The following is a 21,393-nucleotide window of genomic DNA, read 5'->3' on the forward strand; positions in this document are numbered from 1 at the left end:
AGGGATTACTGTGGAGAGGGGAATATACAAAAATAAAAGGATATTGTGAACTACTGCATCACCACATATACAACAGTAAAGTACTTTACAAGCACTTAGAGAATCAGACTTACAAAAATAAAAATATGACACATCCTTATGCATTTCCACCAGTTATATGTTCTCTTCTTCCTTCTCTAACCTTCAAACACCTTTCAACCCCATCTTCAGGTCACACTTCACATGGCAGAATACTTTGCTCATTTTGATGGCCATCACAGTTTCTGAAAAAGAATTAGTGCTTCCCAAGACTTATAAAATACAATGGTTGCAGGAGAGCTTTAGGGGAGATGTTCAGAACAGATCAATCTGTGAGCAATGGGGGGATGCTCAGGGAGCAGAGTTCATCTGGCAGTAGAAATATGAACATCCCACAACAAGACCCATCATTCCCTATAAAGCGTCCCCCCTATCTCCACAGAGGCACCGCTTGTGTGCTTGATATACACAGTCCCCAACAAGCCTGGGGAATGCTGATGCTCACAGACTTCAGTGGGACTGAAGGACTCTGACAGAGGATGGATCTGGTTTTGTTTCAGCTCTAAAGAGGGCAAGGATGCCTCTCCCTACAGGAAAAAAAGGCACATTAAAACTACGATGGCTAAGTATTCTAGCTCACAGTGTTCACACACAGAACCATTCGCCTCTAGATCAGATTCACGCAGTCTTTAGTCTGCAGTTCACTCTGCAAAGTCTTTTGCTCATTAGCCTTCTAGTGACCTTTCCCATTTTTTTTTAAGACACACTCAACATAAATAGTAAATAGCATTCACTTCTCTGACCAGCAGCTCACTCAAACAGTGCCATCAACACCCAAACCTCATTTCATCATTCCCAGAAAGTATGCACCCAGGGTGCGAATCTGTCTGTATTTCACATTGAGAAAAGTAGAGCTGGCTTAGGAAAAAAAAAATAAAAATAAAAAATTTAAAGAGTAAAGACAAAAGAAGCAGTAAACTGTTTTGGTCGAAGTTGTTCTCTGCGGCTTGTGCAAAGTATTCCGCAGATTCTTAAAGTTCAGTATTTAGTTAGGTTTCCCTCTTTTTGGCCCCAAATACAATGACAGCAATGCAGGCAGACCAGATGCAAGCATGTTCTGTTGCATTCAGGGGCAGAACAATCACAGGAATGAAGGGGATGAAGGGCAAACCCTGCACCTTTGAAAAAAACAACCTTCCCCCGCAAAAAACCAGATGCCTTCTGGGAAAGTTTCTGATCTCAAAAATAGCTATTGACAGAAAATAATTCCTAAAAGCAGAGTCTGACTTTACCCATCAGGCTTACAGGACTGTGGGCAACAGGCACATTAGGATCCTGGGGATCCAGCCACAGTCCCAGCTGCTCAAGGAAACTCACCTTTCTAAGCAGCATTTCCATGGTCTAAAGTTATCATTCGCATCTTTGAGAAAATATACACGAACAAAGATCTGTTGGTTGAGATTAATAATGCTCCACTTAAAAGAAAAACACCTCTCTAGTGGGACTAAGGGTTCCCTTCAGATGTACAAACATCCTACAGGCAAGGCACTTCTTGGCTGTTCGGAGCGATTCTTAATTGGCAACACACACGCAAAATTCACTTTGGCTTTTCTACCACCGCCTGACCCAGACACGGGGACAGGAGCAATAGGGACAGAGGGTGGGCAGGCACAGTGAGATCTGCGCCCAGGCAAGGGTGAACACCTGACCCTCTTGTGGTTTTTCCTGTCCTCAGGAAAAAAAGAGTCCCTTTCCAATGCCAGCTTTCACCGAGAAGAAAAGCGATGGGCCCATGGGAGATACCATGTAAGAAGGTATTTTTCAAAAATCTCTACAGATCCCAGGCGCTTGGCAGTGTCACGGTTTGGATGGGTCCAGGGTGGTAGCCCACCATGGCCTGTCCATGGCTACACAGCTCAAAGAAACCCAAGCTGCTCTTTTTTTTTGGTTTTTTTTTTTTTTTGTCTGGCATGGCAAAACCAGACAAGCTGCCTAAGCTTAAAGGAGCAGGAGCATGTTAGGTCATCTCTAAGTCTATTTGCAGAAAAAAACAAAGCAAGAAGCTTCAAAGAGGCCTGGCCCGGACGTGCGAGGACCCTACAGTGCCAAGGATGCAGCCCTCCATTGCACCCTCCTGGCGGTCACATCTGCTGGTGAGACTTTGCCTTAGCAGCCTCTGTCCCTGCTTGGTGAAAGACCAGTCTGTGGTTTAGATCTTTCCACTGGATTTGTATTTGCACACTAGTTTTTTGGTTTTCTTTGAATTCTTTTTTTTTTTTTTTCTGTTGCAGCCAGTGTTTAGGAAGCAGAGCTAACAGTGGCCAAAGTGGGCAGAAGCCTGCCACTGGCCATGATAAAAGAGATATTCTGGGGAAAACCTGTCCTCAAAGACCAGAGTCATCAAAAACTTCAGCTCTGTGCTTGGAGCAGGGGAATAATCCAACTGTTAACAGGAGAAAAGCCTGATGCATGGGGGGTTGGACTAGATGACCTCTAAAAGTCCCTTCCAACCCAAATTATTCTATGGTCAGAATAGGGAGTCTCTGGCATCCTTTTGCCTGGGGGTCAGCCTGTCTCTATGCTCACTCAGGGGAGGTGCCTGCAATGTAATCTGTCATCATGCAGGGGTCTCCTGGGTGTAAGTACTGGTCCTGCTTTTGAACTTGGATTACACTGTTCCTCAGCTTGAAAATCTACCTCCCCTTTGCTCCAGACTCTCTCAGGTGCACGAGTAGAGCCCGCCTGAGCCTTCACGATTCACCCAGGAAGGCAGACCAGTACTTCCACTGGTCACTAGGCTCGTTCACCAGCACTTGGTGAAACAGGGTAGACCTCAAGACGAGACAGCAAGCAAGTGCATCACCAGCTTGCACTGCACTTGGGCCCACACTCGTCCTAGCTTCAACTGCCCTGCTGCCAAAGCTAACGCCGCAGCACTCGTGTTTGCCGGAGCTCTGGGGAGAAGGGTTGCTTCAGGCATAATGCCCCCTTTGGAGGCAGATGTTGCTTTTCCAGGCTTTGACAGTGACAGTCAGCGACAGCAAAATCCGACCAATAACAAATATAATCCTTGTTTCTGTGTTGCTGAAAAGAGTTCAACAGTAGGTGGAAGCCTTGGAAATCCTTTGAGAGATTTCTCCCTACCAAATAGAGAGGCAGAGTTCATCACTGCCATAGCACACACCTTTCAGTACTAATGATGCTTCAGCTGTCAGGATTTAAGTTTATATATAAAGACCTTATATTTACCTCTGGTGAAAAAAACTGTGCTTCATTTTAAACAAGAGAACTCTGTTTCATAAAGGTCACAGTTCCGGTCACATTTACCAATTGCCTTTTGAAACTGATGGAAAAAAGTATCTTTATAAGTCACTATTTAATTTCATTATTTTTTAACATTTTTCAGATATATTTTTGTCAGTCTTTGTGGATTTGTGTGTCAACTGTTCTGGGCAATCAGCTATGTCTTGTTGACATTGTTAATAGGTTTTCTGACTTGGCTGCTCAGTTGTGTTCTGAAATAACTCGATCAGACTCACAGCAAGTCAGGAACAAAATGGAAAGTTTAGAAGAAGGAAAGCTGGAAATTAATTTCCAGAGCTGTGTGGTTATTTTCTAAGTCTGGGCTCTTCTGAACAGCATGCAAAAACTCTTGATAAGATTTTTGGACACAATTCCATGCCATTTGCAAAGATCATACATTTGCGGGAATCCATATTTTCAGCAAGCTACCAAAGTGAAGAGATACCAGGAGATGTGATCCATGAGTGGGGAATGGTTTGCTTTAGGATGGCTGTCATAACTCCTGCTCTCTCAGTGTTTCTTGATCCTTTTGCGGAGACAGCTCAGCTGTTTGTGAAGTACCTGTTGAATTGCTACAGCCTGGCTGATTAAGGAAAACCTGGACAGATTTGGGTTCCTCAATATTTCAAGCTCTACTCTGAGACAGTTTGGCTGCTCCTCCACAGTCAGCGAAGCTGTCCATGCTACAGGTATGGAAACTATTGAGAGGGTGAGCAACCTTGCTTGTGAGTTAACCCTGCACTGGCTTCTTTGATGTGAGATAGCATCTCCCTGTAATACGTTCCTCCCTGCAATACAGCCATACCCTAAAACTCAAAAGGGTTGTAAGTGCATAAAGATCCCTGTAAATTGGGTGTTCGAGACAACGAACAGCACGGCACGCTTGGACTGACAGTACTTTTGAACAAGGGCACTGGGCTTCTAAATCACTTGGGACACTTCTTTTAGAAAATAGCCCTTCAGCTATTCAGTCTCCTCAGCCTCCCCTGCATGCACTTGGCTGGGCTCACAGAAGAGGTGGCCGTGCGTTGGGGCAGGCCTTTCTCCCATCTCCTGGTTGTGCTGTGCCTTGCTATGGTATATAAACATCTAGCTGCTAGCAAGAGCACTGTGCGCCTGTTTTCTTCCTCTTTTTCCTGATGACAGTCCCCACTCCTCCCAGTGAGTTAGGCCTGAGGTTACTGCAGTGGTGTAATAATGCAGTTATCTCCCAGATGAGCTGTTGGAGCAAGCTGTCATGTACTGATACAAATAACCACCTCTTCTGCATTTAAACTCTAAGAAAACCTGGCTTGGTGTATGCCGGGCAGACTGGACGCTGACTCTGCAGTTGGACTTCCCTTTGCAGAGATCAAAATAGCTCTGAAGGTTACAGTGAGTCTCACCTACGTGCTAGACGAGACCTACAGAGCAGCACTCTGCCACGGGTAATAGGGTCCTTTGTCATCTTGATTTCATCTAAACACAAGTCAAAAATAGATACGCTTGGAAAAAAAACCCAACAATAAAATCTAGATCATGAATGTCAGGAACATAACAAAATACAAGCCAGCATCTCACTGATCAAAACCATCCCGTGCCCTGCAAGCCTCCTCCCAGCCAGTTCAGCCTCACCCAAGATGACATGTTCTCCAGCCATTAATATTCAGCCGCCATCAATGAAGGCCCAGCCAGAGACCCAGCAAAGGCCACAGCCTTCTTGAGGTCACAAGGTTGCCAGCGGCAGGGCAGATCAGAGGGTCTCACTGTAGATGACACATGGGCTGGTTTCCTCGCAGAGTTCCAGCTGCACGCTGGAAGCAAACCAACGCTTGGCACAACCCAAGCTGTAGTTGAGGGTGGTCCGGTAAATGTTCTTGGCATGCTTTGGAAAAATGATGGTCGTGCTCTGAAACCTCAGTGGCTTCTGGCGGGGCTCAAAGATCAGCTGGGACTTGTAGTTCCGCCAGGTGCAATTGGGAGCAGCAATGACTGTCTCACTGTAGGTGGTGACGGTGGGGATGGGGCCGTAGAAGATGTCATCCCGATAATGCTTCTCGGAGTCGTACTTCACCTCGGAATTGCACCTACAGAGGACAGCAAGGTATCAGGACCACAGCCCAAGCAGCAACGGAGACAAGATAGGCAGGACTCTTCCCTAACCCTTTGGAGCTGGCAATGTTTATGGCCTCTCGCTGCACAGACACTGGGGCAGCCGCCAACCCTATGACCCAAAACAGAGGGCCGAGAGGACTTCTTCCTACTGGTGAATCTTGGTGGTACCTCACCTTGCTGTGTCTTTTTTTTCTTTATGTTGCCTTGCCATCAGGACACAAAGATGCCCGAGCTAGCTAAAATCAGAGTGCTGGGAGATGAGGGGTGAGGTTGCTTGCTAGGGCATGCAGAAAACCCAAGCAATGGTCAAATAGCAAGTAAAGCCAAGAGATGCTGTGGGCTATGGCTATCCAATGTCGAAGCCATTGGTCTCAAAGGAAGTGGCCATGTTAACAGCTGCCAGATGGAGAACCCATAAAACGTGGGATGCCGCTGCCCTGCCTGTATTCTGCAGGCATCCAGAAGGGATGTATGGACACCAGGCCACGACGTAAAGGGCTTTCCTAGAATCCCTGGCCATGGGGAGCAGCAGGACTTTCACTTGTTTTCCCCACTCCCCAAACGCTCTTCCAGCAATCAGCAGCCAAGGAATGTGCAGCTCCAAGAAAAAAAAGATTAAAAGCTGGGTGTGTGCTTGTCATTACCTCGGCCCGGAGGGGGGTTGACTGATTGTGCGCGGCACGTAATCTGAGCTGCTGTAATGTATTTTGCACAGCCAGGGTGTAAGCAAGTCATTCAGCACACATAAAACAAGACTCCGATGTAATCACCATAAAAACATGCCCCCCGGCAGTTCCTCGGCAAGCAGAGATTTACTGGGGTACATTTCCAGAGAGACGGTTGCATAGGCTGAGAGGGGTGGGAACTGGGTTTACAGTCCTCCCACCATCCTTGCCCCAAGCTGTGTGTAACTGCTCCGTGCTGTTTGCAGAGTACATTCCACACCAGCAGAAGAGTGAAAGAGGAGCAGACATCCATCCATCCACCCACCAGCCTCAGCACCAGCCGCACAGGAGGTCAGAACACCTCCATCACTGGCTTGGGGGACCATGTCCTCACGAGGAGGAGCTCATTCTGCCTCTGTGGGCTGGTCTAATTTTGGTTTCTCTGCTGCAAGGGCTAACAAAACCAGGTGCCAGTTACAAGGGTGTTGCTTCTGAGGATACAAGGCAGCAGGGAACAGGATGAAGACCATCAGGTTACTTAATGGAGGCCATCAAGCCTACAGATGGTAATGGTTTTCTCTCATAGCCTTGGATTTAAGCTGGCCTTGGAAGGAAAGCTGCCTTCTCTTACAACCTCCCTCCAGTTCTTGCCTCCTCCCCTCTGCCTCTGCTGCTGTCAGTGTCTGTAATTCAGGCATTACTCTCCCACCTGTCCCTCCCCTCCCATCAAAATAACCATGACTCCCACTCACAAACACATTTTAATTTTTTACAGAAGAAAAGGCAGCAGGAAAAAGACAGAAACCCCCGCCGACCCACCCAAACCCAGCTGTACCTGATTTCCTGCACAGGCTCAGGGCTGACCTCAATGCTTTCTCCAAAAAACACAGGGTACATTCGAGGCCTCATCTCTGGCACGGATGGGTTCAGAAGCAGGTAAGGCATCTGCAGGGAAGAAAAACACAGCAAGTGTTGGGACACAACAGATGTGGCTGGCACGGTTCACAGTGTGCTGTGGCTGGTAGCTGAGCAGCCAGCAGCAGCACGTTCAGCACCGGCAGAAGACACCAGTGCCTCCAACCTTGGTGAACTCTGTCCCCTCAGAGTCCTGTAGGAGACACTGCAGGTGACAGGCTCTTCAACAATGAGAACAGGTGACTGTGGCAGCATCAGAACCAACTTTGTTTCATGCAAGCTAAGCTCGCCTTGCTTGCGCTCTCAGCATCATTCAGCTCCTCCTCACAGTCCCTGTCTCTTCCAGGTTTGTAGCAGGGCCCCCAGGTTAGCAGAGTGTTGGTGACACCAAGGAAGGCACAACTGTCCATGCTCAAAGGGGAGGACCATTGTCAAGTTGCCAAAAAACAGCCTGAAGGTGGTTGGCAGAGAATGAGACCATTAAACCCCATCCTCGCACGGAGAAGAAGCCTCCCTCTGCCCAGCACATCACCCAGGTAAGTGACTCTGCCCAGATCTTTGGCACTCCATGCTGCAGTATCTGTTTGTTGAAATTTAGCCCTTCCTTTCCTTCTTCCTTTCTTGTTTCTCATAGGAATCACAATTGTTTGGGGGTTTTCTTTAGCCCTAATGTTGTCTCCACTGTTATGAATTAACAAGTCTTATGAAGACTCAAAGTGCACCAGCATGGAGAAGTGCTCTAAGTCTGACAGACAGCAGGGAGACAGAGCCTAAGTCTGCTGACTTAAAGGATGTAGGTCTATTTAAGTGAGATGTGTATATATATATATATGCTAAAAATAATGTATCTCTTGCAACAAACCAGTGGGGGAACTGGTAGACTTGCTATTGCTGAAGCCTCCCTGCCAAAAATGGCTGTCATGCTCCAAGGGATGTTCTAGTTAACTGTGCTCAACTGAGTGTGGGGTGAGACACTGGGGCACCTTGTGGCCTCTGCAATGCAGGAAAAGTTTCAAGCCAGGACTTTTTAATGAATGGAGCTGCTCCAATTCATGACAGTGAAAACTGGATTTTTAAGACTAATTATACCCTGTTACTCTGACAAATTGTCACAGTCCAGCCTAGGCTCCTCTGCCCACCACAAAAATGAGTAATCCCACTTCTCTATACCGCAGTGCTCTGAAACATCAGTTCCCACATATAGGGATCCTGCGTCTGGTGTCTGGACCAAGCCCAGGGGCTAATTAAGCCTAATCCTGCCCTCCTGGAAAAATGTCATTGCAGGTTTTGGTCCCTGCCACCACTTTTCTGTCGGCAGCAATTTCTGACACACAGAGACACAGGATATCTTTAAACGAGACGGCTGGCAGCCTCTGTGCAAGGTTGAAAGGTCTCTAGATGGCTGAAAAGCTCATGGAGTTTTTCCACTTTCCACCATGCATAGGCCCTATGTGCTAGAATTACAGCTGTATTTCATCAGTGTCAGTCAGTAAGACCATCTCAGGGCCCACAGAATCCACTGAGGGTAGCCGAGGATACAGCTCTTGTATTAGCTTGCTCTTCCCATGCCGCTCCTTTCCACTTTCCCCAGCGTCTTCTGGTTGGGTGGCACAGGAGGGAACACTGGAGCTATGACCTGGTTCCTACTGGCAGGGCTGGGTAAGAGGTACTGCAGCTTGTGCCCTACCCTGTACAACATGCAGGTCCCTGAATGCTCACAAGGTTTTCCCTCAAGTTGGTGTTAACTGGCAAAGCTCTGCTGAGTCCACTCAACAGCATCAGCTCCCACTGGCTGAGGTCTGGTTTTCTCTAGTGGCTTGGGCTTTCTGCCTTAGGCTAAGGCAAAAAATGTCATTGCTTCATCTGAATTCCCCAAACCCTTCAATTCTGTGTCCCAAAGCCATAAAGCTGTTTACTCTTCCCATGCTGAAATATCCCTGCACTTTACTACTGTGTTAAACTGTAAACCTCTCTTTCTGATTGAATATTTCTGTTCCATTGTCAAAAAAGGCCAGTATTTGCATAGGTATGGGGGGGGGAAGAATATGTTCACCCTCATTACTAAACACTGGCCAAAAGGCAAAGTTCATTCCCAGATCGCTTTCAACACTCTTGACAAGGGAGGGCAAGGGCAGCCTTTCTGGTCATAAATAAAGCCCTTTTGCTTCTGAAATGTGAATTGTTTAGATCAGACAAGCCTTAGTTCACAAGGGTGCAGATCTCCAGCTTTTAACAGACTGCACATGGGCAGAGCTCTTTCTAAAGACACCTTGTACATGAGGAGAGGTTCATTTGGGTGCAGGAGTCAAACACCATGTGTACATGCATTCATGGGCTCTGCAAACAGCAGGCAAGCTGGCCTTTTGGGGGTTCACCTGCAAAGAGATGCAGATTGCTTTAACTGGTGAAGGAAGAAAGGCTGGGGATACATGTACCTCCTTCAGGAGACTGTTCTCTTTCTCTTTATATTCCTGTGGCCATACCTGACATTGGCAAAACTCCAGCTGAGAACCTGCCCTCTTTTTACACTGTGCCCACCTGAGGAGACGTCTTGTCCAAAAGGCCCCAAACTGGTCTCTGCTTGCACATGAGGTGAGAAAATTATCATCTCTGATCCTCCCTTTGAAAAGCTCAGCTCAGCAAAAGGTGTCTCCAGCTTCCCAGATGGAACATTGAATTTGCACAGGGCAGAAAGGTGGGCCTTGTGCTGTGACATGAAGAGCAGACCTAAAGGTATGAATACCTCTTACTGGAAAATATTTGAATGTCCTATTTCTACTATGAACCATGACTCTCAGCACAAAACAATGCTGACTCATATGGCTTTTATAGCCCATCCTGGAGACAACGCTGCCGACCAGGGTGCAGGTTTGCAACAGGCTCTGAAGGGAAAGCCCCTGCCCTTGAGCTACCACCACCTCTTCCACCCAAGTGCATGCCCAGCTCCCCCCTCCCTTGTTTGATCCAACAGCCTCAGAAAGTGCATCTGGAGTGCTCTGCACACCCTGCTCTCTTCATGCACTGCCTTTGAGGAGCCTTTGAGATGCTCACCTTGGCTGGGGAGGGGCAATAGTTCTCTTTGCAAGTAGCCAGCAAGTTGGGGGTTCGCTGTTTCTCCTAACAGGTAAAATAAGTCACAGCCACCAAAGACAGTTTCACACTCTGGTACCAATCACCCAAAAAGTGGAGAGGCAGAATAGAACTGGGAAAGCTCTTCTGTCCCAGCTTCTAAACAACAGAGTTTTTCAGGCCATGCTGCCAAAACTGACTGCAAACCTAGATAACCAGAAAAAAAAAAAAAAAGATTGGGAAGCACTGATGAGAGCCACACCGGCACCCCAATGTTGTCTTACTGTGGGTTTAGCCTTTGGGAGCATCTTCTTTACTTCTACTGGCCAGGGACAAGTGAAGATTGGGTAAAATGGATCAGTTGTGAATTAAGCTACTTTTCAGAGCCAGACTAGCTTGCTAGAATGCCAAATGACAAATTCGGATGGATGGTAACCATGAGCTGCTTTGCTAGATTAACGCAGGAGAAATCCAGATCTCTTAACAGTTTCCGCAGAGGGCATCTGTGAAGTGCGGTCATAAAGAAGCGGTTTCAAAGAAGCCATTTCAGCACTTCCAGGCAAACAAACCTTCACACTTCTTGCTAACATATGCTGACACTAAGCATGCTCTAAACATCCCTAGAGATGAGGATGCAGGAGGCGAGGTCCTTCCTGTGGCTTAGCAGCAACATTGCTGGGGCATCTGGCCCGCAGCGTTCGTACAGGAACAGGCTTCACAGCCGGCTGTGTGCCGGGGGTGCTGCTCAGTCAGAGCGTGGGCACAGAGGCAAACACTGTCTGTTGAAATCACAAGTCCCACAGCAGGGAAGGGGAAACAAGAACATGCTGCAGAAACAATACCAGTGTGCACGGAGAAACGGCAGCTGTCACGCATGACTGAAATCAATCGGAGTCAAAAAGTTGCCACTGAATTTGGTGAAAGCAGGATTAAGTCTTTCCAGGTTAGCTCTGGATGGAGTGGTGATGAGACTATTTCCATTGTGGGTTACAGTTTACCTCTGGGCAGGGAAGAGTGACAAAAGACATTCCATGATGAATTTCATATGCTGTAAACAAGCATCAACTTCAGACCTGCGAGCTTGGCTTGATTAATTTAGAAAGCTGGGAAAATTGTGGACACTGGCAAGCCAAAGCCAGCGACTTCTACCACCCACCAGAGACCATTACAAATTCACACTTATCTACCATGAGCAGGTAGATGAGCTCCTGCAGGTCAGAAACCTTGAAGTCACCTGTAAGTCTGCACATGGAAGTCACAAACAACTTACAAAGCACGGTCGAAAAATAAAGATCATCTGCAAGACCCCACAGTCTGCTCACCGAACAAGCAATTGAATTGCTTGCACGGAGCGAAAGGGTCACTAAACAGTAAGCACAGGTCTTACATAGCAGCAACTGAAAGGCACTTCAGATGACATTTTGTTTCACCTCCGGTAATGTTCTGAAATACCTGCTCCTGCATCTCTCCTGGAGTTGGGAAGCAAGGAACACGGGATGTGAGCTTTCCAAAAGATTTGTCTTTGGGGCTGAAACGTTATATGCTTGGCACGTGTCAAAAGCTGGCTTTTTGGCAAGAGTTTGACACCAGCTCCTTCCAGTCTGTTTTAAGGCAAAAACAAACCAAAAATGTTCTGCCTGTCAAAAAAAATACTGACTCAGTTCTTTTTCCTTCTGCACAGGAATGGTTGAAAGAAGAGGAGCACTGGACTGCTGAGCTCCCTTGAGAAAATTATGATCCTTGGCTCATTTCTAGCAATCACTCAGCATCTCCGGACACTTCACAAATAAGGTGAGTTTCTTTATTGCCTTGCACCACAGAGCTTGTTGCAGACTACTGGGGGTCACTGATTATGAAGGGGAGAAACCCACATGTCTTTAGACCAGGCTGTCCACAAGTGATCCACAGTCGAGGTTTGTCTATCCAAAGAACAAACCCTACAGTTGCTGTGCTGGAAGGCTATAGCTGGGACCTGATTAACCTGTCCCCAGTAACTGGAGCTGTGCTGCTACTTATCAGATGCAGCTCTGCAAAAGCCACCACAACCTTGGAATCTTTATGCAGGGAGAGGAGTCTGGTAGTCCAGGGAGGTTGAGGAGGTAAAAGGGAACACACTGGAGAACTCAAAAAGGGAGCCCCACGCATACAGGTTACGCCTTCAAAACAGAGCCAAGGTGAAACCGAAGCAGTACACGTGCCATCATTTTTATTTCCTTTCCCATACAGAACTTATTTCAACCAGCAAAGGGTTACAGTATCATTAAGAAGTTGAAGTGCTTTCTTGTTTGGCTGCATTTTTCCCTCTGTCTTAACGCTGATGCCTTTCAGGCATGTAACGGCCTGGGCAGCTAAACTCTGCTTTTTTCAAGTAGCACATAGATAAACACAGATAAAATTGGTTGCTGAAGGGAATTCAATCTACAGCTAACCAACAGCACCTCCTTTACAATGGCATAAGTGTTATGGGGGGCTTTTGCTTTAGAACAGACACTGTCCTTCCTCCATGTCATTGCTTTGTACCTGCCACGAGTGATTCCTGGGGGTATTTAGATCACAGAGATCTGAACAACAGCAAAAATAATGTAGTGGGCAGAATAATGCTATTTTTACCCCTAATAACTGCATAGAGTCAGCGGGTTCTGTTAAGATACTTTTCATTTGGGGTAACTTACAAGAATGGAAGCGGAGTTATCAAATATTAAACAAAGATGAGGAAAAAAATGCCATGAAACTGGCCTGAAATATACTGACTGTTCTTTAGCTTCCAAATTCAAGGCAGCAAAGCAACAAAAAGAAAAGGAAATTAACATGATGTGAAATAAATAAATCCAAAAAAACCCCTTTTCCCCAGAGAGCAAGAAGGACCAGAACTGACCGACTCCTTTTGTTATGGTTATTATGTGGAAGGCACTAAGATGTGGCATTAGGTCTCCAGGGACTGTAAGGGGAAACGGCTTTCCAAGACTCAGAGCCACAAACAGGATACAGCTTCCCAAATTCCCAGCTCCTAACTTAGCGAGGGCATACGCAAATCTCTGACCACATTTTCCCACTATGGTAACATGTCAGGTCCATGAAAATGTCACTTCACTCAGCTGTTATTTACAGCTATAATGAAAGATCTGGCTGAGTTATTTGACACACATCTACATTCTCCACTCTAGCTGATAAGCAGTATTTGTTTAACAGACCATTTATTTTCCCAGTATCTTCACGTATTACATATTATGAGTAATTCATCCTAGAGCTGGATGAGATTATATTTGGAGGTGATAACAGTAAATGCAGACCTCAGGTAGAAAGCAAGGCTTTATTATTTCAAAGAATTACTTCCTGCCTATCTCCCTCTTCCATTTAAGTGGGAAATGTGCCTGCTTTGCTTACAGTCCACAGCGTTACGCAGTAATGCAACAGAAATTAAACAGCTAGAAGACACCACCCTAGATAGAGCCACATTTTTCAGAGCAGATGATGAGACCCCTATGGCTGTTTCCCTAATCTGCCCAGGAAGGGACATCTGTCACAGTCTGCAGAATAGGTGAGGCCCAAAGCCATTCTCCCTCCTTCGCTGCTGGCATTGAACCAAGGAGGAAGAGGAGTGGGTGCATATTCAATACTGGACGGGGCTGAGGGACAGGGGACAGCCAGTGGGGTTAGGCTTTGCCAGGCAGCGGATGCAGGCGCGAAACTGAAACCACCGCCAACCCCTGCCGGGGGGAATTCCTGCAGGATCCCGCCCGTGGGAGCGGTTCAGAAGTGGCTCAGGGTGCCAGGCTGCAAGCGCCAATCCCTGAGGCCAGCCCTGCTGCTGTGCCAGATGGGTGCCTCGCTCCCTGCACAAGCCTGGGGCTTTCCCCAGAGCTGCTGGGACCCACCTGGGCTTGGAGAGTCATGTCCCCTGCTTTGTGTGGGCGCTGCAAGCTGGCTCAGGTTGGGGGTGCTGGGCCTTTCTCTCACGCGTGCTTTCACTTAGGTGATGGCAGGTCTGGAAGTTACATATTGCCTGGAACCCCTTTGATGGCCATGTTCCCCACCCAGTCCCCACAAGACAGTCCACCTTCCTGGAGCGCTTTCAGTGTAGGATGAGATGCTTGCTCTGTGGGCCAAGGGCTCTTCAAAATGCAGCATGTCAGGAAAAGGTGTTTTGGCTTTGGTTTTTTTTTTTTTAATACCAGCCATAAATCCAACATGGTTAGCACACATGCTGACCTGGATGCCATTGCTGGGATCATGCCTGTGAAGGCTGTGCCAAGGGGCAAGGAATCCTCATCCTCTGCACTTGAGACGAAGCTGGAATCTCCTCCCACCACACAAAACTGATTCTGGCACCACACTGTAGTCCAACACAGCTCCTGAATGAAAGTAGAAATTCCCTACGTGGGGGCATTCATCCGACAGCTGATCCACTGAGATACAGTCCTACAGAAGTCCGTGCTCAGTGAGGCAGGCTGAACACACAAATACTTAAGTCTTTCAAATAAGGAACAACTCATTGCAGTGGTGGAACTTGTTGTAGTGGCAATAGGGAAGGGATGAGAAGTCTGCTGCTTCAAGAAGGCACGACTGATAGTTCTGCAGATGAATGTGATCCTGATCTCCGCTGATACCCACTAGGAGTTATGCCACTGAATGCCAAGCACTTATTTCAGCATAGCCCAAAACCAGTTCTTCTAGCTTAAAACTATATCTCAGGGCAACGGTAACAGGGAAAACTCTAAGGAGATCTGGCTACTTTGATGTCATTTCATTCCCAACCCTTCCAGCAACTGCTTCTTTGTGCATATTATTAGAGATTTATTTCATTGTATATGTGTTCCTTTTGGCCCAGCATTACAGACAAAGCCTAGAGAATTCAGTAACCCAAGTCCTAAGAATCAATTTAATCATGTTTCAGATTTAAAAGGCAGAACTAGGTAAAAGTCACCTTTTATTTTCATTAGGATATTTGCACTTAAGCACAAAACAATTGACAAATTCCCTACATGGACTTTATTTGAAGAAATAAAAGCCAATTTCTCCTGCACTGCAAGTAAAATGCAAAAAAAAAAAAAAGTCCCTAAATGGTGTTGAACTTGTGGTTTTTATGACTCTGGCCCTAAATTGCCTTTCATATTTTCTTGGATCCCAAAGCTGTAGCCAAATTGGCTGGTTAAATGTGAATAAATGGTGCATTGTCTTTGAAACAAAGTTGTGCTTATTAAAGAGAAGAGTTTACTTTTTCAGAGTCACAGTTAATAACATGAAGTGGAGAGAGTACAGACTTTACACACAAGAAAGTTTTCGATAAGGGCATGCAATCTCATTTTTTCTGTATAAGAGCTGTCCTAGATCAGAAAAATTCTGCAAGATATTTGTGAAGTTGGAGCAAAATAGCTGACTGCGAAAGAACGCAACTGGGTTCAGACTGGTGGTTTTGATAGGTCTGCAGCAAGGAATACTTCCCACAGATCTGGAATGTTGTTTTCTTCACCTGACAGCAATTTATTGTAGCTGTACATACTAGAATTTTGGCCGTTGGTGACTGAGCTTATATACGGTTTTATAGTATTATTACACAAAGAGTGCAGGCTGCGTTCCTGGCTCTGTCACGTTTATAAGCAAAACAAATGCTAATATAACAGGCGATTAAAAAACGCATGCCTTGGTGTGCAAATAGCTGCAATTATTCATTTGCCAATTCTGCATGCTCTGATGAAGAGCAGAGTAGTAGAGTTAAACAGAAGCACATTCATGGATTGCATAATTGCTCATAGATCTGCAAGTTCTTGTTAAATGGCAAGATTAAAGCTAATTAGATGCTGAAATTTCAAAGTATGAAGCAAGCAATGCTCTCCATATTTTTCCTGCTTTCTTAGTAACAGCTGCAAGTACAGTATTTGCAGGGTGGAAATGAGAAGTGAAAATCTGTACAGTCAAATAGAGTGAAAGTTCCTATCTACTTCATTATTTTGCAGTGTACCAAACAGTCAAAGAGCATGGTCCTGCACCACTCCAAATAATACAGTCAAATAGGTTTCAGTGTCAGGATCTCTGCAACCTTCTGTACCTAGTAAGGACATGGAAATATCCACAATGTATGAAACTAACAGCAGGAGCCCAGGGCTACCCATGCTGGTGCAATGCAATATAAAATTTGGAAATATTGACAGTGTAAGTTCCTCTGAAACGTGTAAAATGTTCATTTATGATCAAAACAAAAAAATAACTGGAAAACTCAATTTTGCCTTACACAGATCACAAGAATAACTTTTTTTCCCCATAAGAGTCAAGCACTAAAAATAACAGCCCGAGAGCTGAAATAGGTTTTTTCTCATGCTCTTTCATCTTCAATATCTAAGGGATTTCTTGGGAGTAGTGGTGGCCAACTGTCATACTGCTGGAATGGAGGCTGTCATATCCCCATTACAGAGCTTTGCAGACACCTCCACCCCAGCTGTTTTCTTGTCCAGCAAGCCTTCATTCATCTTCCTCCCACATTTTATTTTACAAATGCATAGCAACAGCCTGATCCTGCCAAACCCAAGGCATGTGGGTAACTCCTTGTACATGAACAGTCCCATCAGGATGGCACACACGCCCAGGCATCTGCAGGTAAGACTCTGTATTTCGAACCGCAGCGTTAGCGGGTTTGAGATTTGATTTTCATAATTAACACCCCACACCCTACCCACCGTAGTCTGGTGAGAAAGAGTCATTGTTCATGGGGAAGGTTTTGGCATGATCAGGAGTAAAAGGCGGTTTTCAGTAACACGCTAAAATAGCCTTAGAACTTGAGAAAGCAAATGAGGGTGTGAGAAGTCATTGCAAAATGTCCCTACTGGGAAGAAGTGTTTGAATTGTCACTAATCCATAGGCAGATAATTTTTTCCATGAAAAGATTTGTGCTGTGTTTTTTATTCCATATAGAAGTCAATTAACTGTGTTGAATACACCTACAAATGCCTTTTATATATGTTAAAAAAATTTTTGAAAGATCCCTGGGGAAGAATTTTCATCATCCTTTAAAAACCTCCACCACCATCGCTTATGCTCTGAATTTTGTGTTTTAAAAACAGTTTTTTATAGCTAAGGGATAGAAATAAACAAAATAAAGCAGAATAATAGTCATGATAAATCTACCCAAACCTTACTCCACAGTCAACCGCTTCACTGGCACTGCGTCAGGCTAACCGAAATCTACAGTGCTACTGCCAGCTGTCTGAGCTTACAAACCACTAACTCTGCTCTGCTCGGCCATGCAGACTCATGCCACAAAGCCCTACTCCAGCAAAGGGCAGCAGCACAAAACCTTCCCCAGACCATGTCTCCATACCAAGGCTCTGGACAGACATCTGTACTGTGCCCTGACTGAACAGTTCCGTCTTTCTTTCAGCCAAAGCTCCAGAAAACGTGGCTCCACGCTCCTGACAACACAATTGTGGGATGCCTGAGAGTAAGGACAGCTGGGAGCCGGACTCCGCTGCCTCGGTCCAGATGGATGCAGCTCCAACCTATATCTACCAGGCAGGACAGTGTCACTGAGAAAATGACACTTTTCTGTTGTTAAGGCAGGCAGGGGATCCTGCTTCAGACCCGGGTCTCACTCCCACACTGTTATTAGAGTTTACCCAACCAAACTGCCAACACTTAGGCGAGCGTATCAGAAAATCCCCAGCCAGCACTGGGCCAGCCCCTTGCCTGGGCACACCAACAGTGGTGCCAGCACCCAACTGTAGCCGCGATGGGGCACGAGCAACCTGGGAGAGCTCTCGTCCACTAGTGCAGGAGAATGGGCACCGAGTGGGGACACAGCTGGGGTGCCATGGGGTGCCCCTTCAGGAGGCACAGGCCCTTTCCTTGCTGCCCCCCACTCCGGGGCTCGGCCAGCCTTTTTCCCTCCCGGGAGCCCGGAGAGGACAGAGCCCAGCGCAGAGGGTTTGGCTCTTACCACTTTGCCGTCCTTGGCCTCTCGCCGGTGCCCCGGGGCCGGGGGGTCCGCACCGCCGCTGCCCCCAGCTCGGACCTCACCGGGTGAGAGGGAGTAGAAAGGGGGGCTGGGGCTGGGGGGCAGCCCCGAGTCCGGGCTGTCCAGCAAGCCTTCCCGGCTCTTCTCCTTCAGGCTCTCGTCCATCCCTTGCAGCTGTAGGTGACCTACCATGTCTGGGGGGCAGCGAGGGGGCCGCAGCGGGAGAAAATCCTCCAGCGCCGCCCGCCGCCGAGGGAGGGATGGGGAAAGGAGCCCGGGTGGCCCCTCCTGAGTCCCGATCGCCGCCACTAGCCTGCCGGAGCCCGGGCTGAGCCTGCCGCGCCGGGGAGAGCCAGCATCAGCCGGACCGGGCCACCCCGGCCGCCTTCCTTCTACCCGGCCCCCGCGCCCTGCCCGCCCGGCCGCCCCCCGCCCGTCAGGCGGCTCCCGGGGAAGGGAAGAAAGGCCCGATCCCCCCGCCCCAGCCCCACGGGGGATGCGGCCGTTTACGTGCGGCGGAGCCCGGGGCGGCCCCGCCGGCAGGGAGCGCTGGGCGCGGCGGGGGACGGGAACGGACGGGCCGCGTTCGTCCACAGGCTGCCGCCGTCCGCCCGCCCGCCGCCTCCCGGCGGCCCATTTATCCGGAGAGGGTGGGAGGGGAGCCGGGGAGCGCCCTCCCCTTCCCCCGGCCCCCCAGCTCTGCTCCGGCCGCACATTTTCAGGCACTTCCCAGGCAGGGAGCGCGTTTGGCGCCGCCTGCCCGCCCTCTCCCCCCCGGGCGTCGCCCTCCGAGGGGACCTGAGGCAACCCCCGAACATGGCGGTACCCCCGGCCTTCGGGAGAGGGGCCTCCCCACCGGCCATCACGGAGCTGTGGTTTCCCTCCGCTGATATCCCTCCCTTCTGTCTGAGTTTTCCCTCCCTTCTGTCTGATTTTTTCCTCCCTTCTCTCCGATTTTTCCTTCAGTTCTGATTTTCATCCCTCTTTCACCCCAACACCCCCCCCCCCAAAGCAGCTTTTCCTCTCAGTGTCAAGGCATGTGGGCATGAGGGAAGAGCTCTTCTCAAGAGCCACCATCCCTCTTCGCTTTGGGGTGCCTAAGGGTGGCTTCACCAAGGCAGCGGGTGACCTTGGCAGCGTTGGCTACTGGGGTGTACGAGCCTTCCATAGCTCCTGTGCCAGCCATACCCTCATGGAGGTCCTCACACCTCCCACTTAGTGCTGCCCAAAACACAATCTCTTTCTTTGACTGGCTGCTGAGCGGATAGTCCATGACCACCGAGGAGCTGGCCTCCCCATCCTGGCCATTGCGTGTTCAAGGCCACCATAAATGCAATGGGAGGGCATCCCAAATCCCAGTACAGCCACTAGCCAGGAGGAGCGGAGGCACTGCCAGCACTGAGGGGAACAGAGAGTCTATATCAACCCTTGGGGTTCTGATAAGCAAGCAGCGGTTAAACAGGTCAGGCTTGCTGAAGCCAATATGGACATTTATTGCACAATAACTGGCTGATGTTAACATTACCTTGTCCACAGCCCTGCTTATGTTTTTCTCATCATGTTTTCTAGACTGTGAGAAATCTGGGGCAGGCCCGCTTGTACAGCTCAGCCTGGTGGAGCTTTATTCATGGCAAATATGGATTCTACGGGAAAATGTTGAAATCCAACTGGCCACCTCCTCTTGGTCCAAGTTGTTGGCCCAGAACCCAGCAGAACGGGACTGCGGCTGTTTGTGCTACAAAACCAACAAACACGACATTTGTTGTGGCAGCTGATGAAAATGTGAGGGGTCTGGTGTTGCACCTAGCGACGAAGGCTTTCATGCCCAAGCCCTGAAGATGGCACAAAGCCCTTGGAGGTAGGGTTGATGCTAAAAGGGCCTGCCCTCCATCCTACTGAGGGAGGAGGCCACATTGTATGGCTATAGGTGAACTCACCAGCTAATAAAGCTGGATTTGTTTAGACCTATTCTTGCTCAAGTCAAAAGGAAAGGCCAAGGATGCCCAAATCCACCCTTGGCTGAAATGAGGGGCCCTCCTCAGAGTGACTGAAGCAATCCATATGCACTGAGCTGTGCAGAGGAATGTCACTGATTTATAAATGTCAAACAGGCACCGAGCAGCCCACACACGAACCTCAGTGAATTCTTACCTCTGACCCGCTCATCGGCTCCAGCAGCCACACAGGCTGATTTAGAGCCCCTTACTGTAAGCGCTCTAATGTCTTACACAGGCTACGGCTGATCTGAAAATGTCAAAGGGGACCAAAGGTCAAAATTTCCATAAATTAGGCCCTGGCTTGCTACCTATCACCTAATAGGATTCTCCGGCCAGTTAACACTGTGAACTCAAGCATTCAGCCCCGCAGTTTCCCTGCAGCCCTGTTCCCCTGCCCCTCTCCTGAACTGGCGAGACCATGTGTGCAAGGGGAAGGAGTGTCTTTGAGCTGCTTTACTCCAAGGAGGAAAAAGGAGCAGGACAAAGAGACACGGGACAGGGGTGAGTGTGCTGTCCTTTACTCGTAGAGAGGTGTATTTAACCTGGGGAGCAGTTGGGGGAAGACTGTAGTTTTTCTGATTCTTGTTTTGAGAAACTACAATCTAATTTTTCCTGGAGCTAAATAATGTATATTTTTAAAGGTAAATTTCAGTGCAATACATGTGTTCAGCACAGAAGGGGGTGTTCATGGTTTAGGGCTTGCTGAGCTCTAAACAGTTGAAATGCTAGACACTCTTGAGCATCCCCACGCATTTGTAGGGTTATTGACTTCACTTGTGACCGGCAAAACTGCTGCTGGGTCCTGCAGGGCATGTGTGTGCAAATATTATGGTGGTGTTATTATAGTTGTTGTTGTTATTCTGTTTAAAGTCAGTAGTGGGTTGCTCACCCAAGATGGAGCTCTCTTGTGTAAAGCACAGGGTGGGCAGGTGGTAAGAAATGCTCCTGTCCTGATGGCTGTGATGGAAATCACTTGTTCTTTGATCGTAAGTCCTCCTGGAGCCACAGTATCTGGGTCTTGGTCAGTGAAAATTTGCCTAAATGGAAACTCAGTGAAGGACACAGTGTGCAGACACAGTTGTATATATGGGGCAGTAGAATTAGACCTGTTGAAACAGGATGTAAATATTGCACTGTGCCCTACTGAAGGAGAAAAACAACACGTGCGGGATTTTTTGTTTTACTGAAACCCTCCTTACTTCAGCAGTTTTTAATTTGCTGGAAGGAATCACTAGGGGCTGGTACATTCCTGCGTCTTGGCTTGGGAACAGGCAAGCTGGGCCCTTGTGCGTATGGTGGGACAAGGAGGAAGGAAAAGTCTGGAGGGAAGTTTTCTGAAGCAGCTGAGTGTAGACAAACAGGTGCAAACACAGTGGTACAAGGGCAG

The 21,393-nt window shown here is 47.9% G+C and overlaps 1 protein-coding gene across 2 annotated transcripts; it reads right to left on the reverse strand.

Annotated features, from left to right (window-relative positions):
* Nucleotides 1-5,053: 5,053 nt before the first annotated feature.
* Nucleotides 5,054-18,339, reverse strand: RFLNA (refilin A). Of its 2 annotated transcripts, none has more exons than XM_009949720.2 (3): nt 17,992-18,339; nt 6,916-7,025; nt 5,054-5,387 (listed from the first exon to the last, which is right to left on the reverse strand). In XM_009949720.2, the coding sequence occupies exons 1-3, from the start codon at nt 18,199-18,201 to the stop codon at nt 5,054-5,056; spliced, it is 654 nt and encodes a 217-aa protein (XP_009948022.1). In that variant the 5' UTR covers nt 18,202-18,339. The 2 variants fall into 2 exon arrangements, with proteins under 2 accessions (XP_009948022.1, XP_086330515.1); XM_086474389.1 differs by having other exon boundaries at nt 18,010-18,201.
* Nucleotides 18,340-21,393: the final 3,054 nt, after the last annotated feature.

The sequence above is a fragment of the Leptosomus discolor genome, chromosome 16 (assembly GCF_034619465.1).
Source record: "Leptosomus discolor isolate bLepDis1 chromosome 16, bLepDis1.hap2, whole genome shotgun sequence".
Taxonomy (NCBI): domain Eukaryota; kingdom Metazoa; phylum Chordata; class Aves; order Leptosomiformes; family Leptosomidae; genus Leptosomus; species Leptosomus discolor.